General features: G+C 38.1%; 2 protein-coding genes across 4 annotated transcripts; both read right to left on the reverse strand.

Annotated features, from left to right (window-relative positions):
• Nucleotides 1-496: 496 nt before the first annotated feature.
• Nucleotides 497-16,066, reverse strand: OTOP1 (otopetrin 1). The gene is made up of 6 exons (XM_027736286.2): nt 15,754-16,066; nt 9,538-9,674; nt 6,578-6,636; nt 4,838-4,968; nt 1,334-2,280; nt 497-948 (listed from the first exon to the last, which is right to left on the reverse strand). The coding sequence occupies exons 1-6, from the start codon at nt 16,037-16,039 to the stop codon at nt 778-780; spliced, it is 1,731 nt and encodes a 576-aa protein (XP_027592087.1). The 5' UTR covers nt 16,040-16,066; the 3' UTR covers nt 497-777.
• Nucleotides 16,067-18,396: 2,330 nt separating this feature from the next.
• On the reverse strand, nt 18,397-26,166 carry TMEM128 (transmembrane protein 128). 3 transcript variants are annotated; one of them, XM_039385836.1, is made up of 5 exons: nt 26,025-26,166; nt 24,802-24,943; nt 22,709-22,870; nt 21,506-21,614; nt 18,397-20,140 (listed from the first exon to the last, which is right to left on the reverse strand). In XM_039385836.1, exons 1-4 carry the CDS (start codon nt 26,149-26,151, stop codon nt 21,515-21,517), a joined length of 531 nt encoding a protein of 176 aa, XP_039241770.1. In that variant the 5' UTR covers nt 26,152-26,166; the 3' UTR covers nt 18,397-20,140; nt 21,506-21,514. The 3 variants fall into 3 exon arrangements, with proteins under 3 accessions (XP_039241770.1, XP_039241769.1, XP_027592085.1); XM_039385835.1 differs by lacking the exon at nt 26,025-26,166 and adding an exon at nt 25,902-25,988; XM_027736284.2 differs by lacking the exon at nt 26,025-26,166 and adding an exon at nt 25,447-25,882.
• Between the last annotated feature and the right edge of the window lie 1,652 nt (nt 26,167-27,818).

The raw sequence follows: 27,818 nt of genomic DNA on the forward strand, positions 1-27,818 counted from the left end.
TTAAGACTAGTTTTATCTCTTTCAAGAATATTTGAATAAAAAATTAAGTAAAAAGATTAACTTTATTTGTCAGTTATGTCATATAGTAAATACAATTAATAGAAATATATTTTATCAGAAAAAGTTATATACAGCATGATACCTAATCATACATGTTACTTACCTGGATTTCTTGCTATGTAGTTAAGGAAATGATAATAATAATAATATATTGATTTTTATCACTATTCAGGAAGTCTAAATTAATTCCCACATCCCAATTACATAGTAAATGTTTTCGGGTTTTACTATTAAAAAAACCTTAGGAATTAAGAATTGGAGTTTTTCTAGTATCTCTGTGATTCAGGAGCATCATTCAGTTCAGCTCTGCCTGGGATTTTCCCTCCTAAATCATACAGAACTTTTTGTAAATCCCTTTTACAAGTCACAATGAATGAAAACAAAGCTATACAAATCATACAGAAGACAAATCCCAGATGACTAAAACAAAGATTAATGAGATCGAATTAACTTTATTATGTAGTGTTAATCATATTAACACTAATATGATTCTGAAAAGTGTACCTATACAATAACACCACATATATAACAAAATATGTGGAATAAAAATAAAAACAATTACATGCTATTAGCTATGGTCCCTTCTTTTAAAGAAAATATTGAATCTTCTATTTATTGAGCAGCTGCTACATTCTTTCATTCATTCATCCACTCCTTCAACTGTTATTTATTTAATTAATTATTCAATCAATTGTTCACTGAGGGACCGTGTATGATCTATGTTTTACAATTGACCTCAAAGAGCGAGGCAGCTGAATGCATCCGATAGAAAATGGAAAAAGGCATCGCAAGGTTCACAACAATTATCCAGGGTTCAAAGCCAAAAACTATTTCTTCCAGTCCATTGTCATATTCCGGGCGGCACCCGAATGCCGGGGGTATCCACAGCTGCAGGGAAAGAACGCAAGGCCAATATTAATCACCAGCAATACAAGTCAATAGCCCTTAATGACTGTGACTCCACCGTACTGCAAATTGGTTTCAGAAATCCCTAAGAAAACACTCCCTGTTGCTACCGGAGCACACTGGTGGAAGAGGGTTCCAGCTTCCACTGCTGCTGAAGTTTTTAGACTGTGACTAAAATGAGCCTAGGCTCCCATATTCCACGTTTAAATAACCTTTGTCCCCCCAAAGGCATATTCACTTCTTCCAGAAAAAGTAAAATGTATTTCCTACAAACTATAGGTCCATGTAATTTTAATATACTTATCAGACTTGAAAGGCTGGGAAGCTTTTGGATATTGACTTATGAATTACGTTCAAAATGTCTTACCGAAAGGTTGCAAAGGAATAAAAACGCAGCAATGTTCTTCAGAATTCTCCTCTTGTTGTTAGTAACTGAGTTTCTACTGTAAAATGAGAAATCTGAGGCCGAATGCATGACCGAAGTATTGTCCTGACTCGTTTCTTCTTTGGCAACACCAGCACCATCGTTATCTCTCCCACAGATACTGCCCTTAAACAGACAGGGCACCTCCCCAGTGTCACGAGTGGCTCTGCCATTGTAAATCTCTTTGTACAAGGGGGTAAGGGACAAAGTGCTCCCCCGAGATATAGTCACTATTCGGAGAGTTTTAATGTCATCATTAACCTTTTCCTGCTCACGGTGTATGGATTCAATGATAAAGAGATTCTGAATATATTTCTCAATGATAACCAGAACAGAGTAGGGCAGGTTATACCAGGTGTATTTTGGATGAGCTTGGGCACAGATAATGGCGAGGATGGAGCCCCAGGAGAGCAGCCAGGACCCTGCAGCTGTGCCCACCAGCAGTTCTGCATCAAGTTTTCGAGCGGGATTCTTTGAATTATCCAGCGATCTATCTTCCAGTCTGTAGATGAGAAGGGCGACAATTCCAGCTGTACACATGAGAGCCAGCACAAAGATAGCATGCAAGTAGAACATAGTGAGTGCTAACTCGCTTTTGATTTTTGAACCTCCAATCTGAATCAAATACACAACAACTATGGCTATTGTGCTGGTTAACACGATTAGTCCGAAAATCATTCCGACAGTTATGCCGTGGAATTTGAATCGAGTTTTGTTTTGCTGGTGCTGCTCAACTTTGCGGCCAACGTTCTTCCACAGGACATAGAGCATTGTGGATGCCAGGATGTGGTACTCTATATTAAAGGGATATAGGTAATATATTCCTTGAGAAAATATAGAGCAGAGAGTTGTTGTTGTGCAGTTGCATTGAGGTGCATGATCATCTAGAACTAAAGGAGAAAGAGAGATTAGTTATGTGCATTTTAAAGATTTCTTGTTTAAACTGAATAAATAAAACATAAATTTAATAATAAACACAAAAGATAAGATTTCAGTCAAACAACACCCAGCTACCCACCTAAGAAAAGACTTCACTATTAACCCAGCAAAGCTTTTGCTGCTTCACTAGAATATGATCTCCAACTTCACTGCTCACTCACTGAGCAATAATCACACAGTGAACAAATATTGCACCAAAGTGTACAAAACTTCATCAGGTTCTTGTTAAAATTACTTTTTCTATAACATGAAAATCCAGATGCCAAGGGCTTTGAGTCCTCAGCCCTTCAACAGAGAAGATTTTATAGAAGTTATGGGATTGTTGATCAGATCAAGAAGAAGCTTAACAAGGAAAGGGCTCAGTTATACTCTCATTTTTATCAGTTATTTACACTAGTGTAGTGTCCAATAGCAAAACCACTTTATTAAAAAGTCATTTATGTTTAAGAAAGAGGTAAAATAAACCACAGATACTTTGACTCAATGTCCCAGAATAGTTTTAAAGGAAAAACCAAACCAAACCAAACAAAATGAAAACAAATAAACAAAACCACAAAAAACCCACCACCAAAAATCAATCTTCTCCTTTTGAGAGGAACTTATGAAATCATTATATCTCTGCTATGAGTTACCTGCAACGTAAACCAGTAAGGCATCTCAACAAACAACTGCTCATATTTGTAAAATAAATATATTTAATGTACGTATATAACCTAAGTAAGTAATGTCAGAAATCAGAAATTTCCACGGTGGTGGAAAAAAAAGACACCTATTTCCAATGTATTTATTTATAAATATATAAATTTATAAATTTACATGCTTAAGAGCACATGCTTAAGAGTACATTTTTAGGTGTGGATTTTAGACCTGTGCCTGACAATTTTTCTTTTGTTTTCTGCAATTTCAAGACAGAAGAGAAGAGGAGAAAGTTGGTATTGTTTTGTCTCAAATATACACTGTTAAGAGATGGAAAAAATTGCTTTTGCAGTGGATTGTATATTAATGCCAATCTTGTCTTGTGGATCACTATTTCACTCCCCATTTTTCAGATGCTATTTCTAACTCTTCACGTTGTATAAAAATTCTGGCAGCAGAATAATGGGGAAAAATATAAGGAAACTACTTTTATTTAACAAGTAAAGATATCAAGAAAAGCCATTAACTTCTGATTTGCCTGTTGTCTACCAATGCTCCATGATTACAAAATCTCTGGACTATCAATTCAGCTACCTGACTATTAATGGAAACTTGATAGTTTCCATGGATACATATAAAGGGCAATAATTGCCAACAGATGTAAATGGTGGTCATAATATTAGACACAATTATAGTGAAATAATATTTTATAGATTTTGAAGTTGTTTTCACCTATATGTGAACTTCGGTAGGAATTATTAAAAATGCCTAAAATTTTTCAATTTATAAAAATTATAAATAGGCCAAAAAGAAATTAGATCAGGATTTGGCTTTATAGAGGCAAAATCAGGAGTTTTTGTATACAAGCACCATTGAGTTCCTTGGGTAGAAAAACATACATTCTCACTTTTAAAAACTGTCTGTCTTTTCCTTTGTGAACACAATCAAAATTTATCATCTGCACTGATAAATTTTCATGGGAAGAAAATTGCTTACAGCTACTGAGAATTTTATTTCCTCTTAAAGTTAAGCACTCCTAATTTCCCCATGCTTCACTGGAGTTTGAAAGCAGAAAGTATCCCTAGAGGTTATAACAGAATCACAGAATGGCCTGGGTTGCAAGGGACCTTCAAGGTCATCTAGTTTCAACTTCTTGCCATGGGCAGGGACACCTTCCACTAGACCCAGTTGCTCAGGGCTCCATCCAACCTGGCCTTGAACACTTCCAGGGATGGAGCATCCATAACTTCTCTAAGCAATGTGTGCCAGTGTCTCACCAGACTCATAGTGAAGATTTTTTTCTTTAAATCTTCCTTATACTAAATATTTGCTGACTACAACTTGCACCATCTTACCAATAGAGAAAATGGGTTCATTATAAAAAAAGAACACCCGGAGCAAAATCCTTGTCTTGTAAAGCAGCACTTATGGATAACTCCTGTTCCTCTGAGCCACCCCACTGAACCCCGTAGGACCACAGAACACATGCAACCACTCTTCTGGGAAGGTTATCCATGCTTGTTTTTCTCTGAATAACTTAGTAAAGTCTCATTTTAAAGCCGCTGTGTTCAATTTACTTCTATGATTTACTAATAAGGGGGTTCTTCATTGATGTTGTTCCTGAAAAGAAATGTTTTCAAAAATCTGTATGTTTGGAATTTAGAAGAAAACAACAGCCTTTATCACATATATGCTAATGATCATGTAACATTTTAGTTATGATCTGAACTTACTACATACTGACTACCATTTGCTCCAGAATGACTATGCTGACATAACCATAAATGACCCAGCTCCAACCTACAGTGACACAGTATTTTGTATGAGTGTGCTAGAGCAGGAATTCCAAAATGTACCAACCCTTTCACTTACCTATAGTTATGTTCCCAAAACCAAGCGTGATTAGTCTTTCCTTATGTTCATTCAATTGATGTTTTGACTCTGCTAAGACTCCGTTTGTCCACAGGAGCAAATTTGTGAACACAGAGTGGATAACCCCAAACCTACAAAATAAAGTAATTACTGAAGGAATCTGCACAAACTGTATCTCCATATATTTTAGATGAAACGAATTAACTTTCTGTAGACAAGCTACATGGCACTATTTATTTGTTGGTGCAGGGGAAAAAAACCAACCATCACCAATCTCTAAAGATGTTCTGCAGTGGAGCACTCTGAATATTAGACCTGCAAAATTTTACAGAAACGCATTGGCTTAATGTATTAAACTACTAATAGGATGCTGCTATTATTTGTTATGCTCTCTCATTGGGCTGAACAAGCTTCATGTTAATGACAGTTACTGAACAGTTTGAACAGGATTAATTGTTTTGCAAACTATATTTCACAGCCTTCTGCTGTGCTCCTTCATATTCACTGTATCTGGTCTGTCTTTGTAGAGACTGCTGCCTTCTCTAACTTCTAGTTCATGCCTTTTTGTCTCCTGGAGAGAGCTGAAGCTAACAGAGGGCTTTATTCCAGTCAAAGTACTGGTACAATGAGGGTAGGTCTCCATGCATTTTTGAGACTCATGGTCTCTGACAGGAGACCATTTCAGACTTGCTGAAACAGAATGGCATTGGGGAAAGAAGTGCATTTATGGTTCTGAACTTCCTAATAAAATCCAGACAATAATGGTTTTCTATTGTCAAGCACTCCCTTTCTTTGTAGAAGATCATAGTATCTCTTTCTCAGGCACAATCCTTTCACCTACCATTCTGCCAGGCATCCTTCTGTACCTGAAGCTCTTCATGTTCCTTCACCAAGAAACAGTTTTCTTACTGCACTGTTCTCAGTGCTGAACTTGTAGTTAGGGATTTTTAAAAACTACTTATAAACAGAGCTGATATCACCAGCTGACACTGCAAAGCCTTCTGTGATAACTTCTCCTCATAGCAGCCTTCCAGTACCTAAAAGGGGCTTATGTGAAAGATGAGGACAGACTTTTTAGAAGGGACAAGGGGTTTTAAACTAAGCCAGGGTAGATTCAGGTGCAACCTTGGAACAGGTTGCCCAGAGAGGTGGTAGATGCCCCATCCCTGGAAACATTCAAGGCCAGGTTGCACAGAGCTCTAGTTGAAGATGTCCCTGCTTCCTGCAGGGTGGTTGGACTAGATGACCTTTAAAGGTTCCTTCCAACCCAACCTGTTCTATGTGTCTAAGATCTAGTTATAAAAAGGTGCTTTCCATAAAAATCAATATAAAATACCTCAGATACATTGCACTGACTGCAGGTTGCTGATGCAGATTCCCTTTCAGTAGCTAAATAAATAAAACTTAATATAGTCCATAGTCCTATAACACATAAGTGATCCTTCCTTTAAAAAAAGTAAATGACACTGTGGTATCATACATTGCCATTCCCTCTCTCATGAGAAAAATACATCTATTCTGTGACTATTGTATATTAAAAAATATAAGTACAGTTTAAATAAGGGTAAATGGAGTTACTTTCTATTTAACTATTCTATTTCTTTCTATGTAACACAATCAAGAAGAGAATCAACCTCTGTATATTTTCACTGTCTCTAATACAGTAAAAATGTAGGTGTTAAAAGCCCTGTACAGACCTACACCTATTAACATGCCAGATGAAGATCAGGTACACTTTACCTTTCAAGTGTTTTGAAAGACTGGATAACATCCTTCGCATGACACCACAGAAAGTAAACCTAAATGAAAGGAATACAGAGAACTATTATTACACTAATGAGCATGTGTGACACTGAGAAAGGAAAGTGCATCTATAGACAGAAACATTGGTAATTAAAATCTCCGATGATTTAAACCGATGCAGCTCCATCCCCATGCACGTGAAAGAGCTCATGATTTCCTGTGATGTTCTCCCAGAACCTGAAGTTTCTTGTACACAAAATCAGTGGCTTAACAGTAGAAAGTCTCAGTATCGCTCACAAAAACATATTTTGCTTCTGTATCTGAAGAGACTTTTATTTCGATGACAAAGGAAATAAAGCTACCAGCTGCGGATTGCAGTATGATTACTGTAGGGCAGGGTCATGCTAAGTTTGAATAATTTATTAAATATATTAAATTCTGTGGAGGGACAGAGATAGGTGAAAGGATGCCAGACTTGACTAATAAAACAGCAGACTCTCAGGAAGCAAGAGAAATGCTTGTGCTATCAGCCTGAGAGACAACTCCATTAAGAACACAGCAGTTGTACTCAATGATAGTGCAGAAAACTCAACTGGAGAATAAAAGAGAGAGATAACAACGAGTTAGCAAGGCAAGGTAAAAGAGGAATAAAATTAATTGTGGGAACATAATGGAGACCTCAGAAAGAGATTGCTGCTGATACAAAATTGGTTCCAAGTGCTGACAGGTTCAAGGAGAACTATACCAATATTCCTCAGGGATGTTAGGGTGAAGATGGGAGTCCTGTTTACTCTCAGTAGTTCCTAGAATACTGAACTCAACAGTAGGTGAACTATCAGGAGAGAAAGAGTCCAAAGATTTCTCATAGAAACCTGCCTGGTTTAGTGTTTCAGTAATGATCTGAAAAGTAAAAAGAATTTTAAGTTCTTCTTCAGCAATTGGAGTAACTGGAAGTCCATTTTACCACAGTTCCCATAAATGTAGGGTGCCTTCATAGCTGCTGTTGTCTGAAGCATTTAATGTCTAATTTTGGAAAGAGCTAGGCAAATGCAGTTCTCTATGGCTCACCTATGCTACCCAGCAATAACATTAATTCCTCTAATTGAAGCATTTATAAATAAGAGATGTGGCCACTGTAAAACCCCAGATGTACAGAGTACAAAATTTCATGCAGGTTTCAACTAAAATCAAATTGAAATTATCTTAGTCTCTAATGCCACACTCAAGTTCCCATTCTGGGATTGATGCAGTAAAATCTGACAGCAGATCTGAAAGCATTTTTCAAAACTTAAAAAAAACGTAAGTTTTGAAGATCTGTTCAGACACAAGAAAGCAGGAGGGAATAGGAAAAGTCAGTAAAGAGATAGCATAAAATCCAATTTTTGCTCACAGAATACTCATTTCCTCAAAGGGATTCCTGCCTGTGAAAGAGGATAATGCACAGCCTGTCTTGGAAGGGCAGGTACATATTAGTTCATACATGGGTGCAGTAAGTATATATTAATTTAATGGCATATATCAGGATGCCTCATTTACAGTAAAACACAACAGAATCTGACACATATTCTGGAGAAAACAAATCCTTTGGCTTTTAGGTGTTTTAGGGATGTTCTCTGCTGTAATTTCAACCTCTGTTTCAAAGACATGAGATATGTCTTAGGTAAGAGCTATCTGGTAAATTAGTTTTTAACTTTTTCTTTGATTGCTCAGGCTAACATTCAAGCTTTCATTATTTTAAGCTTTGTAGATGATAAATTCAGCAACACTGGGTGATGCAACATTTAAATTAGCACTCTTGTTCCTTTTGTTCATCACACATTGTTCTTCCACACTCCAGTTCATGGTGACTGGAAACCTTGTCAGCTCAGGGTCACTGGATGCAAGGGAGAATTCTGCATGCAGATCAGCAGGGCAAAGGGGCTTAATTTCATTGGTTTGTTTTTCAGAGGTAAAGCAAAGAGGTTGCAAGACCTGGAGAGTGCATATTACAAGAATGTGAAATTAAGATTATTTCAACCAAATCAGGATTTCACCCCCCAGAGAAAAACATTGTAGAGGTCAGAGCTACTACTTGTATGGCTATGCTTTTTTTTTTTTTTTTCTGTTACAGAAAACAGGAAAGTGTAGGTTGTTCAAAAGCTCATTTACATGCAACCACAACTGCTAGAAAAATCTTTCTTTTCTTTCTGACTAAATCATCTTGGAAAGTGCATACAAGTACCTGGCTATAACTAAGAATCTCAGTTGAGTGGTTTTTTCTTTCCTTCTTTCCTAGAAACCTGCTGACAGGGGCTCAGAGGAATTAATATGAGAAACAATCAGCTATGGAGTGTCACCACACACTATGGAGCCAAAGCCTTACAACAAGCAAGCAGCTGGAATATTTTACAGGAGTCACTGACTGCTTGCTACTGTGCAGCCACTGATAAGCATAACAAAATGCTTCCAGAAGGAATATCTGTGTTCATTTGTTATAGGAAAGTTGTGCAAGTGTTTTTGAACCTGCTAGGAAGGGTTTTGTCCCTTTGACTTATCAGGCTCCACTCTTGAATACAATGGGACATCAGGAGAGACAGACTGAATTGAACTTGTATGACAAGTCCTACAAACAGAATCAAGGGAATTGTCTTTAGCTGAGCTACTCATTTCAGCCTGAAAATTGTGAAAATTACATATGTAACTCTAATTTAAAATACAATGTAACTTCAACTGTAGGAGAGCGTTTTTTGATTACTCCTTTTTCAAATCCATATGATTTTATGGCTGAGCAATTCCAGGTTTGCAAAGCAAAGCTTGAATTTATACATACTTAATACATGCACAAGCATTTAGTCCTCCAAAGTATTCTGTGATATGCTTAGAAATTAAAGTAGTGTAAAATCCAGTGATAACAAAATAAAACATATTTTTGGGAAGGAATGAAGTTGTAATATAAAACTGCAACCAGTGACTTTTACCTGTAAGATGGTGTGCACAGCATGTGTAACAGGAAAAATGCCTTCAGTTGGTGATAAACAGTTTGAAAAATCAATGTAATATCCAATTTTAAAAGAGTCCATAATTAAAGTAATCACTGCAAACAAAGTAATCCCACCTACAAATGAAAAAGATACAAGAAAATGTCAATGTATAATTATAGTGTCTAGAGACAATTTGTACAATACACTAAAAGCTGTTTAGGGAAATAAAAGTCAATCAATATCAGTGTTCTTGTTTAGTAGAATAAAAGTAGATCAATGTTCATGAAGTTAATTGACTCAATGTAATAAGTGCCTTTAACTTGTGAAAGCCTCTGCCCAATATATTCTGAAAGCACATCACAGTACACACCCTGCATGGCCAGTGTAGCACTGGCCAGGACCTGGAGACACTCAGCCCCGTTCAGGTGACTCCCAGCTCTGAGCAGGGTCAGCCTCTCAAGTGCAGCTGCCACACAGGGCATGAATTAGTGCTCTAGACAGCCACACAGCAAACTGTACAGTTCTGGGGAGCTGAACAATCACCTTACAGTCTCCAAGCCCAAAAGCTCGACAGTGGGAAGTAACACAATCACTTGGTGTGCCCTCCTCATGGCTCAGGGGTTACACTTTAACTGAGAGACCACAACTACAATGAGCTGTATGGTTTGTTCTCCTAGGAAGGAACCAAAGATTTAATTTCAGTATCTATATTTCACACACACAAAAATGCCCTAATATATTTCTCTAAATATGTATTTTGTATCCTAAAGGACTTTAAAATACATTTCCCATTGTTTAATTATTGATACCTTTTTATTTGTACCTGTATGACTAAGCAACAACTGGCAATAAGATTACTGAACCAAACTAAAGCCTTCATTTACTTGGTTTTGGTTTGTTTTCAGGAGGGGGGCAGGGGGGTTGTGTTTTTTTTTTCTTTAGGTTTTTAGTCAAACAAGCTTTCACTGGATTTAATTTGGGCTTATTTTAATGAAGCCTAGACAAAAATTTACCATGGACCTTATGATATATATCTCCATCAGTATCTTAATCTTTCTTTGTAATGTAAATAACATCACTAGTGTTGACTTTGATGAATATTTATCTTTTATAAAGGACCACAACCTAATTTCCATATAAGCACAACATGTTCCACTTGACTCCTGATAATAAAAAAGTATTACTAAATTATTTATTTATTTAATTAATAATATCTTTGTTATTGTTGCGGCGGTCAAAAGTAAAGAAGAAAAGCACGAACAGTCCAGTACTGAGCAAAGTACCAGAGTCTTTACTCTTTCCCACAAGTCTTTTTATATCCCATGTTAGCAAGCATCAGAAGGCAGGCAGATGACTGTATTTTTTAATTAGCTATTATTTGTTAGTAATACTGTTGGCAAAGCTCAAGGCCAAGGCTGGAGTTCTCACAGGACCAAACCTAAGCACTCCACAGCTGTCTTCTTTCAGCCAGGGCTGCATACATACCTCTCCTATCTCAAGGATACTCCCGTAACTTTCCCAGGTCAAATCTTCTTCCAAAGAGCCAACAGACCCACTGTCAGCCCTGACATGTCTTTATTCTTAAAATTGTATCAATAAAATTAAGTAGAAATTATAAAAACCCAGTGTAATTTTGTTTATTATTTCATTGATCCTTTAAAATTAAACAAAAATAGACTTCCAAAACCTTTTTAATTGCACAGGTGTGAATTTCAAGAGGATTTTGTGTTTCTGTTTTACAATCTCTCTATAAAAAATAAAAGCCAAATTACTGATTGATTGAAATTTCTACCAAGAGATAAAAACTTTTGCTTTAATATTGCAAAATCTAGAACCTCAGTCCTGCACTTCATGCATGTGTACAACCCCATGTAGTTTCCTAATTTATGCTTCTTACATCAGCTAAATTGTATTCTAACACATGTTACAGGAATGAAGACCACATGTGCCATTGTCATTATGTATGAAAGTAAATGACATCACAATACACAAAATTCTATGCTACTCTTGAGATCAAATGATACATTTTCTTCCTTATCAAAAAAAATGTAAATAATTCTAAAATAAATTAGAATGGCTAATTCTTCTGAAATAACTCTACCTGAGGTAACTGGACATGCTCTGAACAAGGTGTTCAGACTAGACAACTTTCAGAAGTCCCTCCCCACCTAAATTATTCTATGATTGATGTTGTGATTCATAGTTTATTTTAAAAGTATGCAGGAAACAGCCTATTTGTCTGGAACAGGACAATTAGAGGGACTTCACGTGTGTTATGATTGTTTCAATAAGAAGACAAATGCTATCTTCCGAAGCAAAAGATTATCAGTAACTCTACAGTGAATTGCTGTGCATATTTTGACTTTACAGAGTACTTTAGAAACATATTTAAGTCCCCAGTCATGACAGGAGTAAAGTAATTTCCCAATGAATTTATGATGCACATTTAAGCCCTAAGGATGTGTTTCAGTGAAGTAGTAATGTCAAACCAAAGTGGGTGGAAAATGTGTTTTGTAAGAAAAAATTCTGCATCCTTGCTTCCATTATTCATGAGAGTGGCTCAGCAGAATAGAACCACAAGGGACCTGTTAACTAGAAAAAATGTGAAGAGGGAAGGGAAGGCAAGGCAAGGCAAGGCAAGGCAAGGCAAGGGAAGGCAAGGAAAGGCAAGGCAAGAGGCTCAGGTTTAAATTCACAAGTGAAAAGGAAACACATTTTAGATTAATGATCTGTCTCCTGTACCATACATGCATCTTGTTTTTACAAAGATGACCTGTACTGTAGTTCCACTCTGTCTTGCTTCCATTTCACAAGGTCTATATTTCAGCTGTACAGTCTTAATAGTTTTAACTCAGTGTCCAGCAGATCACTGAGAGGGAAACAACAATAACAATAAAACACACGAAGTTTCTTTCACATTGAGTATTTTGGTTTATGCCTTCAAATCACTCTTTATGTTTCTTTTATATCCATCAGAGATTTGGTAGGCTTCAACCTGTTTCCACTGAAATCAATAGTTTTGCCATTGTCCTCTAGGGATTAGAAGATTTTATATGACTCTTTTAATGTTAGATTATTTCATTTATTCAAATGGTATCTAGATATTTCTTGCAATCACTCAGGTGGTCACACTACGAGTGTATACAAAGTGTCCAACGTGCTTATTTATTTATGGGCTTTGAAAGAGAATGATTGTACTAGTTTGCTTAGTCAAAAATCAAAGCACAACAGTTGTGACCATACATGTGGTATGATAATGGTTTCTGTGTTAATTTTTCCTGATGGAGACTTCAGTATTATGTACTAATGCTAAATGAATATCAGTAATTGCAAAGAAGATAGTTCCACTGTTTTGATATTTCCATTTGAAAGTTTAAGAAACGTGAAATGATTGCTATTGAGCACTGTTTCTTTAATTTTTTAAAAATACTCATTGAAACCTGTCTTTCTTAAGGGACCAGTATTAGGATTTTCAATGTTGCTAAATGCTGGCTTGTTTCTTTCTATCAGTCATCAAGAAGAATAAAAGCCATAATGATACAGTTGCAAAAATACCACTCTCAATTTCAAATACTGTTCAAATAACTGACAATTCAATGCAAGCAGTAAAAAGATATAAGCTGAAGTCTGCCAAGAGCTTTGCAAGTTGACCGATTGTCAATGCTGTAAACAGAAGCTGTGCTGCTGGAGAATGTAATAAAACAAAGCCATTTGTGAAGCCAATTTATTTTAATTTTGAGTTCCCTGGCTCACTTGGCTGAACTTCAAAAAAATGGTCAGAGAGCTTTTCCTAATAGGAAAGTGTACTTAGCAGAATAACATTTGTAATAAGCCAAGGAAAGGGCTTCTTAAGACTCTCTGTGATTATTTGGGTCAGGATAACTGTGTCATATTAAAGATAAAGCTCTCCTGGAAACTTTTCCCACATTCAGACTACAGGAGTGATTCTTGGTGCCCATGCAAGCAGGAAGACAACCATGCTCTGGGGTTCACACAACTGATACCTTGGTGCAAAAAGGCTCAAGGAAACCTTCCTGTGAGCAATTCTTGTAATCTGACCAACTGTCCTTCTAGCATTGTTAAATATGTACAAGGACTCAGTTATAGGAGGATTTTGTTAAATTGTTCTTTTTCAACAGTTGTCATAGCAAAATGCTTTAAGTAGGCAGCTACCACCACTTTTACTAAAATGATATTCACAATTTGAAAGGATTCATGAAAATATACTCATTTTATACTGTTTAATACAAGGACATTTGCTCTCACAAGGACAGCAAGGAGATATTCTTCAAAAGTAGCTGATAAAGCTAGTAAAAAATTGCAGAAAGCTTTCCATGGAAAGAAAATATCTCTGTCCCCTCCATCCCCCCTTTTCTTTTTGGACTTTTAGTCTTTCAGTTAAAAGATTTCTATGACAAAAACATTGATAAAGAGGAGGGCAAGGGGGATCTTGGCAAAAGAATTGTCACCTGAGTTTTTCCTTAGCTCAAATAAGTTTTCTTTTCCCAACAGAGGATAAAGGAATTGTACAGACTTATTGTAAATACAAGAAACTCCTAAGAATAGGAAAGTGTAGGTCATTCCCTAAGGGCAAATTTGATGAATTGCAGCCTAGACATCCAAGAGAAGTCATGGAAGCCGCACCACTTGAGAAGCCAGTACAAAGAGCCATCCTGTGCTGGTAAAAGAAATGGGTAAGGTAACCTAGTAGTTCAATCCAGGATCTTATTTCTAAGTTTCTGTGACTCCTTATAACCTGTAGGACAAATAAAATGCTGTGAATGCAGTGCCAAAAGAAAAAGGGCAGGGGATCCTGCTGTACTTACCCATGTTAAGCTGTAGTTATTCCATACTTAGGAGGGGAAAGCTACCCTCTGAGTAACAAAAGCATAGCTTGGTCCAAGTTAGGATCAAGTTAAGACTTGCATTAATGAATTTCAGAACGTTGTAAGCCATATAAGCTAATAAATGAAAAATGCCTGAGAGATGAATATGGCCTTGAAAAACAGTAAATAAACAAGAAGAACAATTCCACAGCTGGTATGTGAACTCCATACATTTCAAGAAAGAGTCTACAGACCATGGCTTTATGTTAGACATTGAAAAAAAAAAGATTTTCTGTGAGCAATTCATACACAATTCTTAGCAGTTGCAAAGAAAATAAAAGACACACAAGCACCGACATTGAGAACAAACTACATTTCCACAGCACAACTTCACTTTTCAAAATAATCAGGTGTTAGATGTTCTTGGAATTTTAATTTAGGTATTTTATTAGCTGCTGTGATAATTAACTGTTGTCTCATTGCTAGCAGGTAGGAAATATTTTATGGAAAAGCTGTCTTACAGCATTCCACTTAAAATACTTACTTTCCAATCTATTGCTTACGGTGCTGAGACTGGAAAAGAGGAGGAGGTTGGTAAAACTGGGCTTGCCTGTTGCTCCACACAGCACTGATGTAGGTTGTTTCTTTTTCTTGGTACCTAGAAACAGCATTCCTGTCACTGCAACTCTGTAATGTGCTCCCCAAATACCTTCTCTCAAGATACCTTTATATCCTCACTCCAGTACACACCTGACTCTGCAGATAAGGGCCATCACATCCCACCACTATCGTTGCAAACTTGTATACTTTTCCTACAAGCTAATGCTAGTTTTAGATTCCTTGCTTAACTGCTTTATATACTGATCTACCTACTGATCTGGTCAGGGATTTTGTCCTTTTCTGTCTAAGTCCAGATGTTTCTAAAGCATCACTGTACACATATAAATGGGAATCTCTGATATACATTGGTATAGAGAGCACTTGAGGACTCTTCTGACTGGTTCTACCCTTAAGTAAGTTGCATTATATCATCTGGAAAAGGTGGTAATTCATCCAAAAGAGCTGCAAGACACCAAAAAATTGCCTCTTCCAGTACCTATATTTAATTTTTCAAGAGTTGCCAAACCAGCCTGCTAAGGGAAAAAGGCACCAGAGCTTTCAGCACTGTAAACGGTAGGTAGGAAAGTGAGGATGTTTAGCAAACAGTTTTCCCATACAATCTCCGAGTATGTTCAGCTTATGCATATATTTACTTTAGAGTGCACTGCATGTGCGCTCAGTTCACGAATAGCAGGATGCCTCCTGGTAGGGATGGAGAGGGTAACAAAGAGGTAGCAGACACAGGTGATGGCACAGATGTCTCTTTGTGCCGCCGGCCGGTACTTACACTTCAGCCAGCGGGCCCCGGCGTGGGTGTCCTTGTCCCGGATCAGCCTCCTCTGCGTGCAGCTCCTGCAAAGGTACCACAACATCCACAGCAGCTGGATGAGCATCAGCGTGATTAGGTAGGAGAGCAGGTGGCTCTTGCTGATGCCCACGGCGTGCACAGCCCAGGCGAAGGTGAGCAGCAGCCCGGCCAGGAAGAGGTTGATGCCATACTGGCTGCTGAGGATCTCGGCGTTTTTCTGCGGGTAGCTGCCGCCCACCGCGGGGAAACCGGCGGCTTTCTCCATCTCCCACGCCGCTGGCCAGGTGCTGCAAGCAGGCGGCCGCGCTTCCCCCGGGAGCCCCGAGGCTGGCCCGTCCCCCATCCCGGCCGGGGGCGGAGCGGGGCCGTGGCCCTGGCCGTGCCTGCCCGCGGGCGGGGACCGCCGGGGGTCCCTTCCCGGGGCCGAGCCCCAGGACCCCGATGGGAAGGGAGGCCGCCGGGGGTGGGGGGGAAAGGATGCTGACGTGTTTGCGGGACAGCGTTGCCTGAGACTCAGACAACAGCTGATGTCGAGACCAGGGTAAGGGAGAAGGTTAGTCCGGAGGCAGCCGGTCGTGTCCCTCGTGAAGGGGCAGGTGAGCCCTGCCCGGCTGGCTTTGGTGAGGGATATGGAGCTTCCGTCCGTTTTGACAGAGACCTGTGCAGTGTAACACGTTTCCTAGACAGGGAGATGGGAAAGACAGTGAGCGTTGCACAAAACCCCCTGACCATTAGCAGCTGTGATTGGAAAGCCGAGGAACAGCCAACGTGTGGAAGGAAGATGCTGGGGGAAAGCAAGGACAGGTGGATGGAACCTGCTCTGCAGCCAACAGCTGGTGATGGAGTTCCTTTGCATGGAGGTGGCAACGGGATCACCCACCATGCTTCACACTCTGGGCCCCACAGGTCCCCTACTTTTGGGCAACCAGTACTTCCATCAGTAGTACAGAATCTCCATTTTCAGGAATTGTCTAGACCTTTCAAAAGCAGCAATTTGCCTTATTTTTTTAGGAAGTCTATTCCGACAACACAGTATTATAGCAATTGCTAGCTGGAGAAGCAACTACTGAGCACAAAGTAGCAAAAACTTCTGCAGAATTTACTCCACTTCTTATTTATTCATTTTCCCAGTATTTATACACATTTTAAGTATTGACCCTTTTCTACTTAAACTGCCTAGTTCTAACTGTGACCCATGGTCACAAGCTATTTAGGTATGCAAACCTCAAGATTTGGAGCACCAGTTGATTGCCTGTAGGGGTTGAGAGGAATTTAGCCCAGGGTGAACCATTATTCTTTTTAAACTATATTTTGTTTGCATACAATATGAATTCTCATAACTCTAGGGTTTTGGGTACTGAGACATTGCTTGGAGGCCAAATACCAAGATAGACTGGTCCTTGTTCTGGCCAGGCAGGTCTTACATATTTACTGTGTACCTGTTGGTAGCATATTGATTACCCAAAGTATTGGTTTTTACAGAGAGTGACCCACCCACATCTCACGTGAAATTAAGCCACTAGTTCAGTTACATCAAAAAAAAAATTGGATATATTGAAAATACAGCATTTATTTTCTCCACTTCCTCGGCCAAAACTTAGAGTGGTTTTTCTCTTTTGAAGCCAGAAATTATTAAAGAGGGTTTTTTCTTAAATAACAAAGGACACCTTGAACTTACATGTAAATGTCTGGGATTCTCATTCCTCTTAAAGAATAGGGAAGAAAAACAAAATGGCAGAAGGGTGGAATGAGTGAATTCTGGACAATCACCTTATGTTTAGGTAAACATAAGGAAGTAGTAGCTCATGTCCTTTATTCATTTTGGCCTGTTCTCAAGAAACAAGTATTTTAAGCCATCTGCAAATTTTCCCTTTGAAGAATGCACTTAACTGGAAGCCCTATGTTTCTGTCAAGTCTGTAACAGCAGTATAAATAAAAAGCATAAATAATCAAACTGCTCAGGCTTCAACAGCTTCTAGCTCATAGCTACATCCATCATTCTCAAAAGCTTGTGGAAATACCAAATCCTACTTTTACCTTATGCAATGCAACCTTTAAAGAATAATTAAGAAAGATGCTTCCATTTTAAAGAGCTTTTGTGGGTAACTGTGATAAATAATCTTCACTATGTGGACTATTTTACTTCAAGATTATCCAAGACCATCCCTTGTCACCTGTAAACTAAAGCTTTTTGGTGCTGATACATATTCTCATACCTAAATGAAATTAATGTAAATGGATACAGAAGATACCTATGGTGGTCTGTAGCAAGAGGGTACATTCAAGCTCTGGTAGGGGTGGGGGTTTTGATTGCCTGATAGTTTTTTTTCAGGGAACTATTAAGACTTTGCAGGACTTTTTTACAATGAAATATCTATCCAGGATTCGCAGAAAAAGACATCAAAGTAGTCAGAGAGCAAACAGCTCTCCAGAGATGAACAGAATGATATTACACCTTCAATAAACACAGTGAGGGGTCATGAAAGACAAAGATACTCCAAGTCAAGTACAGTATTTAAAATCTACATGAACATCCATTTTATAGGAAAAATGATGGGATGCACTCCAAATCTCCAAGAAAGTGGAATTAGACAGTTAAATAATTACGTATTGAACAATAACTGATCACTTTCGTACAAAGTTTATTAAGATGTCCAGAAGAATAAATTTGAAAAACCATGTAGCAAATAGTAATTTTAATTCAAGATTACAAGGCAACTTAAAACACCTAGAGCATTTATATAGTTGACAAATAAAATACAGTGATAATTACCATCCCTGAGTAACACTGCATTTTAAATATCATAATAAACAAAGTTACTCAAATGTACCTATGGATGCAGACATAAAATAGTTAAAATTAATTAAAAGATGGACACCTGAAGATAAGCAATTTGCTCTTTAAGGATGTGAAGCACAACTGGTTTTGGCAAACCTAAATATTACATTTCAACAAATCAAGCTGTTAACTTACTCTACAAATTACTAAAAGCAGTGCTGAATGTATTTTATTTTGGTTTGACTGATCTTTTTTATCACATACCAATAGCAACTTTTTTCCTTAATGGAACAGTAACAGCCAAAGACAATGTCTACCTTTTTCATGTAAACTAAACATTTCACATATTTTGTATTCAGCAATGCTGTGAATTTGAAAGTCAGAATGAAGAACACAGTATCCTGTGACAGTCCAGACTTCAAGCAACAGCCACAAGGCGTAAATTTTAACAAGTTTCCACACCCAGCTTCTACATTCTCCTATTTTCCAAAAGCTGTGGGTGGGAAAGTATTTAACACAAGGATCTACAAAGAGTGGTCTAGCAACTGGATGGTGCCCAGGTCTCCAGACAGCCAAGTATCTCAGTCAACACGAACAGTCACCTAATAAAAATAAAATGCTATTTTATTTTCCCAACTGAGTATGACCAATAGCTTTTAAGTTAATATCAGCCTCTTCGTTGGTGAGGAAGGAAAATGGCAACTTCATTAACAGGCACTGCTAAGAATCAAAAGTTAATTTACAGAAAGAAAAACATCCTGAATACTGAAAAATAGTGCGTACATCAAAAGAATGTAATTTGTTCTCTGAATTTCTTGTGTACTGTTAATAGTGTTCATTATATTGCTGGTTAGTCACAGCTTGATCATCCACCTTTGGCTGTGGACAAACTGTATCAGCACAAGTAGAATTTATTTATTTAATTGATGGCCCTGCCAAATGTCAACCAGCTTTCTAGGCCCCTATCCATACTTTTTTCCAAACCACTAGCAGATCTGAATTCAAGAGATTATGTAATATTTCCTACATGGTAACAAATATAACATTAGAAATGTAATAGATCAAGAAATGCCTCCTATAAGTAAGTTTATAAGTACAAACACAGGTTCCAGATAACAGTATTTTAGCTGTCAATTCAAATGGAAAGAATATAGTATTAAAACTCCATTACACTTCAATTAAACATCAATTACTTCCAAGTCAAACAACATGATTTGAGCAGGAAGTTGACTAGGTGACATCTGAGGTCCCCAGAGATAACTAAGGTCCCTTTCAACACCAACTATTCTATGTTTCCATGACTTATTACCCATGTGCTTAATATTAAAACATAAACAGAAGCTTTACAAAGCAGCAATGAAATGCTTTATGTTACCAAGAGATGTAAAACCTATCTATCTTTCAATTATTCACTATTCCGTTTCTTTTTCCTACAGTTATGTCCACTGATTTATAAATCAGGTAGATTAAGAATTACTGTATCAGTTAGAGCAAAAAGGCAGTATTAGAAACAATAAAAGTACTGGAATGTAACAAAAGTGACATCCACTTTGCAGGATAACAGTTACTTGAGTCCTTCACATGAAGCTGAAAGAGAAGAAAAAACGAACACAATTTAACAAAAATGTTGGAAGACTGTATATATACTGCACAAGCTGTACCTTGTACTAACTCTATAAGTTAATGATTTTGCAACACCAAGTAATAACTTAGCCCTAATTATTAGGCAAAGAATCTTTGCCCTAATATAGAACTTCCCCACATCCTTCCAGTGCTCAGACAGAACATAGCTAATGACAGAACTAACAAACATAATTTGAATAAGTTTGCGTCAGTAAGTGTGACTGAAGCTCTCACAGTAAAGAGACTCTGAATTAAGTATTGTATTTTTCAGAAGTATATAGGTGTTGTCAGAATAAGGCCTAAGTTAATTGACTCCTGAAAAAACTCAGGTTTCTTGGTATCTAGAAAATAGGAGGAAAAATGCAACACTAGTTTCAGTTTGTTTATGTAAAAAAAAAAAAAAAAAAATCTGCATTTCACTGTCCAAGCCACTAAAACATGTTTTGCCTACAACTCTGGCACTACAGTGATGTAAATCCAGCACTGTCATATTCTTCTTACTGCACTCATAAAACTGCTGAGGGACTTCCTCACCAAAAAGGATTTGTGATGGCAAGCAAAGCTAAACAGCTCCCCCACATTCTCTTAAGAACAACAAAGAAGAGTAACTTCCCTGGATGACGTAGACACCTGTGACATCCCTGACCCTATTTACTGAGCTCTCTTTGATGTCTTCCTTAGCTTTTTCCATTTCACAGGATTCATTTGATAAATATATCCTAACAAAAGATGTGGGAACCCATTTTCAATGTAGCAGTTATTGAAAATTAATTTTTCAAGTCAACAAAACAGACGGTTTTGCCTTTGAAAAGTTTTTTTAGGAATAACAAAGAACTTCTCGTATCTGGCAGTTTTCCAGACAAGCAGGTTGATCTGTACTGTTCATCACAGCAAATGAAAACAACATACCTAAAGACAAAGGTAAGGCAAAGCTTTTGAATTAAAAAAAAAATAGAGAAGGCAGTTGCATATAGATGTTAATAGCTTCTCCCCTTTAGTCAGATCAAGCAGCTTTGCTAAGAAGTTTTCCCAGTCCAGGTAAAAGCTGCAGGTATTTGACCTATATGTCTCCAAACCATCCATTCTCACTAATCACTTCTTTTCACTGTCTAGAATGAAATCTTAGAGAGGAAAAAAGGATATCTTCCCCTTCGGATAATTGCATGTTCTCTGGTTATTCTATATGCCACAAAATGTCAATATTGTAGAAGTGTAGACAAAACATAGAGAAAGAATCTTTAAATGGTCTTACAATCTTTAAATGTCTAACAAAGCAGTTCACACAACAAGATACATGCTTTTGTGTGCTTAAAAAATTAAATTATTTACCTGAATGGCTTATCCCAGGAGTGATACAAGCATCACAACACCCATAAACTGAATGAAGAGCAACAAAGGTGTCAAAAACGACCAGACAGGCCACAAGGCAACATTGAAACTGGGAATAAAAGCAGGAAGTATTTGGTAAGTTCAGTTGCCATACTATGGAAATACCAGGCATACAAAGAAAACTTCACAAGAGGAAATGAGATTTAAATTACTTAACCTGGAAAAATACTTGCTTCTTTATGAAAACAAAATTAAAACACTCCAGCATTACTTATTAAATTGGTATCTTAGTTTACTGTTTACTGAATGACAACTCATCCTAGAACTTCAGCAGCTGCTGCAGGTTTTGCACTGAGCAAGTCCAGTCAGTCCCATCAAGGGTAAAGATACGTTTTACTTTCAGAATCTCTGTACCTGAAGCCCCTGGAAATGACCTACTCTTTGATTTTTCCATGGGCACGTGGCAGCTGAGAAAAGCCTTAATCTGAACTTCCAGCCAGCCAGATTTCAGTTAACTGAAGAGACAGGGGGAAAAACAACTTATTTTACAACTGAATTACAATAATTATAGGTTTGACTAATTCTAAACTATAGAGATCCTTTATTTTCTTCAATCTTCCTTTTTTTCCCGCCGTTGCAACAAATACTGACTTTCAGATACAACAGCTAAACAAGAGGAAACCAGCTTTCATGCAGAGAGCAAATATAATGGCACACACACATATAATTTTTTTCACTCATATGCACATTTGCTCAATCCTGACTCGTATAATCTCATAAATAAAGTGTCTGACAACATTTTGTGTATGTTTGCTACTTATAGATTATTTGATAATGAAGAACTCTGACAGAAACTGATCAGGTTTTTTCTCAGCTAGGGAATACACCTTTGCCTTAATTTGTAAACTGCACAAATAGTTGCCAAAGGTGATAAATTTACAAAGCTAAGGACTTCAGTGTTCCCATACATTTTCAAGACAGAAAAGATCTCGTATACCTGCAAGTACATTTAATATACAATTTCAACTGTTCCAACTCTTGCTTTGTGGATGAAAGTTGAAACTGGAAGAAATTATGCTATGCAGAACTAGTATTGTGACCAATACACATAGTAGAATTACAGAAATTATACTTATAAAATGAGCCCATTAACACACAGACTTGCACAGGTTTAGCAGAAGTTTGTACAGCGTTTGAACTCACCAAATTGCTGCTGCTATAAAGGTAGCTGTTGTGATAGGTATCAATGCTGGATACTGTGCATCATAGTCCACAATTCCACAGTACCACTCAAGATACAGGATGCAGTAAAAGGCAACAGATAAACACACAGCCATCAAACAAGTGCCACTGGCAAGCCACCAACTGCAGGAAGGAAAGCATATTAAACCATGTTAAGCAGAGTCACATTGTAGTTGGCACGTTAATCTTCACTCTAGTCTAGAAACAGAACAGACAATATCTGTTAATTACACAGATTATGGCCTAGAGTTCCTGTAGTTTTTATCTTAAATTATTTTTACAAAACACTTTTTGCCCTTCAAAGCTGTCTAATATACATAACTGAGTTTAATTTTGAGATGCAGCATTTCATTCATTTTTCCCTCAAGCATCCTGGAAATCAATGCAACAGATCTTGTCAGGGATCTACTATGCTACCACACCAAAACTACTTTGTCAGTAATGAAACAAAAGAGGCTTCACTGCAACTGTGCTTCTCACTGTAACTTTTTGTGCAACAGAAATTTGCAGAAAGCTTTAATGAGATTTCAGTTTGTGAACTCTCAAATTTCACAGACAAGAAGCATTAAGATTTTTGTTTACAGATGCTGAAGAAAACCAGAGAGAAATCCAGGACTTCAAACTCAGATTCAAGAAAACACAGGGTATGTGATTTGATTATTTAGGAAGACACACTTTTGAGTCTCTTTGAGGACATACTTCAAGACTAGAATGGGAAAGACAATTTGTGAGGAAGGTGCACTTGAATAAAATCTTACACTTATTTGAATGCGTATTTAGCAAATAAAAATTTTAAAAAGCAAATTCTTATTGCAATTGTTTGATTACTAAGTTACAAAGGGTAATCAATGATCTTCCTACTCAGGTAACATTTGTTCTGGAATGGTACAGCAAAATATCAGGGGTTATTTTGGTACCTTGGTACTACCAATTGTGAATTCTGCATTAAGAGAGCAGTTGCCATAGTCTACTTACACAAGCAGTGCAGGAAGACAGGGTCCTGACACCCAAAATTTTGATTACATCCTGGAGTCACTAGCTTGTTTTCACAGCCAACTGGATGAAGGGTGTATCTAGCCTGGAAGAGCAGCTCCAGAGAACCTCACAGCCCAGAGCAAGGCCCTGTGCAGCTTCCACATGCTGATACAATAATGACAATGGCAATGGGAGTTTTAAAAGCACTTCCAGCTGAGGGTATCTAAAAATATTTGACACCCATCAATCTGACTGAAATTAATTTAATGGAAAATAAATAGATTAGAAATAGAAATTGCTTCAGAGAAATTATTTTACTCATTTTTCACTGACCTACTCAAAGAGGCCTAGAGAACTTCTAGAGAAACGAACTTCAGTTTGACATTTAAAGATTAATTTCAGTGGGGTTTTATTAAAATAAAAGCAAAACTACAACACTTTCAACAAAAGAGGCAGCTATTCTTGTACTTAAGTGAAAACTTGAAGGTACAGTAATAAAATGCCTGCTATCAGAACAAAGTTTACATGTACATAGATGGCTCAGTAGTCCACAGAAAAGAAATAATTATAGCAAAATTTTAAGCACTGTATTTACTTAAAAATTAGTTTAATAATATCAACTTAGGTGGTCATCTGGTTCAACCTCGCTGCTCAAGCAAGGTCAGCTACTGCCAGTTGTCCAGGACCATGTCCAGATGGTTTTTGAGTATATCCAAGGATGGAGACTCCACAACCTATCTGGGCAACCTACACCAGTGCTCAGTCACTCTCACAATCATAAAGTGCTTCCTGATGTCCAGAGGCAACCTCCCATGTTTCATTTTGTGCCCACTGCCTCTGGTCCTGTCACTGACCACCACTGAAAAGAGTCTGCCTCTGTCTTCTCAGCACCCTCCCCTCAGGTATTTGCATTGACAAGATGCCTCTGAGCCTTCTCCAAGTTGAACAGTCCCAGCTCTCTCTATTCCTATTGTAGATCTTGTTTATCCAAGATTTAAAATATAGTGTTCAGATGTAACAAAACTGAATATGATTGTAAGATGAAAACACAACTTTCTTTGTAAAAAAAGATACCTTACCTATCTGCTTGCATAGTTTCTTTAACAGTTTTAAAAAAATCAAAGTAGTATGTCACAGCTATTGATGCCAAAATCCAGAATGCAGAATGAATATTGAGTCTGGTAGGAGGCTTCATCTTCTTCTCTACAGCTGTAGACTCTTCTGTAAATAAGAACATAATTATAGCACTAAAGCCAGTCATTAAATGGAGTATGATTATAGTTATGTAAAACATGATGCTTTATCTTTTTAATTCATTTATCTTTGGAGATTATAATACACTTTGTACTATAAATATTCTAAAAAGCTCTGAACGTTTACTGAAATAAAACTGACTAAGCAAGGTATCCTGTGATAAAAGGATAAAACACCAACAATCAACACAATATCATGTCTGTGTACACTTTCAGGAAACAGCTGACTAGATTTTGTATGGGTTGTGTAACTAATTAAAGCCTCCTGGCATTATCAAAGCATTTTTATTAATCTAGCATATAGAATGTCAGGCTGGTATTTCCAATTACTAATTTATTTATACCCTTTTTAATGAATTTTGTATTTGTAAGTATTTCAGGCAGAAATAATTTTCTTGTTCTTAACTGCAGTTAATTCACCAGAGATTTTCAGCTCCAGTTTCAGGAGCTAGCTTGACTCACGCTGCACACCTTCAGCAGGTGAAGTAGAACTATCATTGTGCAGAAAAGTATCTTCTCCTTTCCCTTTCATCACTATACGTTTAGAAGAAGCAAGATAACAGAACAAGCAGATGAGAAAGTCTTTTTTAAAGCACGACAGTAACCAAGTATTTAGGCACTCAGTATTTATACAAAATGTCAAAAAAAGGTGTCAGAGGTGCTTTTGATGTCTCATACTCTGAACTTTATCACCAGGAGTAGCCTGGTGCCTCCAGCAGTGTCATGTATTCCAGCTCCTCCACAGCCGAGCGCTCCGACAGCTCCGCTGGAGCTCACGGGCGGTTTTATTTTTCATTTCCCAGATTTCTCCTCACACTACTAGAGCTTGGGCCCGGGAGAATTTAAGCACTTCATCCGCATCAAGCAATCCGCGGCTGTAAGTCGCGTCTCCCTTCCACATCCAGCTCGCTGTCAGGAGCAGACACCTGAGGGCGGAGGAGCTGCGGGCAGGCGGGCACCGCGCCGCTCCATCCGAGGGGCCCCCGTTCCTGCCGCAGCGCCCGCCCGGCAGCGCCCGGCCCCGCTCTCCGCACCCCGGCACCACCCACCGGCCGTCCCGCCGGTCCCGGGACGCGGCTGCGGCGGCCGCGGGTCGCAGGGCTCCGGCCCGCGCCGCACCGGGCGCCGGAGCCTCGGGAGAGCGTCCCCGTCCCCGCCGCCACCGCCGGGCTCCATCTTGGGCCGCTCCGGCAGTGACGCGGCGGGGCGGGAGCGGCGGCCGCGACGGCCCTGGCGTGAGGGGCGGCGGCGGGCACAGGGCGCCTCTGCCCGGCTCACGGCCCGCGGGCGTGTCACAAATAAACAGCCTCAGGGATCGCTCTAGTCCCCACTGAAAACAGTGAACAGCGTCACGTAAAGCCAAGTGCCGCAGTGACGGCTGTTATGTCAAAAATTATTAAGAAAATTATTAAGAAAACTAGTGGGAAAAACAGTGCGTAGAAGTGTTTGGCTCGTCGCACCTTGGCAACCAGGTGCTCCTGAGGGCAGATGTTAGGAAAATCTCTATTTTTGTGACAGAGAACAATAGTAAAGGTGGAACATGAGGCAAATACAAAGCTCTGAGGGGTTTCGAGAGCCACAAGGTTTCCTGTAGCACTCGGGACTGCAGCTCATAACTGGAAATAAGTAACATATTTGCATGACAAACTAGGTTAAAAGTTAAATAACCTAGTAAAATGGTAAAATAGGTTGTTTCGGTTCTGCAGCTGAGTTCTGCATGGCTAGATAAAAAGTCACATCACCATGTTTCTGCAAACAAAACCTTGAGACCTATTAGATTATCATGGCTTTCTTGTTTATTCACGAACAATTTATGGACAGACTCAAAACTACTAAATTATGTTGACTGATTAATTTAAGGTCTGGTCCTTATCAGAATACTGTGAATATAAGTACTGTATCTTTTGGGGTGTGTTCAATGATTAAACCATTAAGCCATGGCTTATAAAATTGAAATTTGTTTCTAATAGTAATGATTCACCAGGCTGCTTAGATGATACATGTGGTTACAAATTCTGGGCTTTCTTAGACAAAATTGTGTGGTGTAATGTTCCAACTAACACAAAGATCCCGCTGACTTCAGAGTGGACGTACCTGTGCAATATGGCAGTTGTTATGGATAGCTTTTCTTTCCAGTGGAATTAAATGTAGAAATATTCAATAAAAGCTCAGATTATTATAAAGTAGATTGAAGAAAAAAAATTCTTTGCATACCAGGAGAAAAAGTTTGCAGATACTTCCTCTGTAGTTTCATGATGAGAAAGCAGGAAACTCAAAAAGAATGGAATGTAGACTGTGGTTAAATAGTTATGTATTTTATCAGTAAACTTTAAAAAATATTAGGCCGTCCTAAGGGTAGAGACTAACTGGTAGAAACTAACTAGGCTAAAAACTAAACTTGCTCTGGCCTGCACTGCTCTTAAGCAGTTCTAAACCTGCTGGATAACTATATTTTTCCTAAATATCCTGTTGTCTGCTTTATAGACGAGTGAGGTTCTAGGGACAAGGGAAACAAGGTTTCTGGTTTCTTTATTACTGTGTGTTGAGTTTGAGTAAATTCAGCCGAAAAGATTAAAGAACAGAAAAGAATTTTTTTTTTTCTCTGCATAAAGTCAGGCTTTCATTTACATCTGAATTTCATGTGAGACGTGTCATAGTAAGTAGAAACTGTTTTCCCAGCCTTACAATATATGTCACATAAGGGCCAACCACATCATAGTCCTCAGTGACTACAGGGATTATTTTTTAATTAGTCCAGTTCAATATTTTGAAGTTAACAGCTCGTGGGAGCTCAGAGCTCTGCTTTCTTAGCAATGAAATAGAGGTTTCTTTGTTTTATTTCC

Source organism: Pipra filicauda, unplaced genomic scaffold (genome assembly GCF_003945595.2).
Source record: "Pipra filicauda isolate LSUMZ 115617 unplaced genomic scaffold, ASM394559v2 scaffold43_size3849885_pilon, whole genome shotgun sequence".
Taxonomy (NCBI): Eukaryota; Metazoa; Chordata; class Aves; order Passeriformes; family Pipridae; genus Pipra; species Pipra filicauda.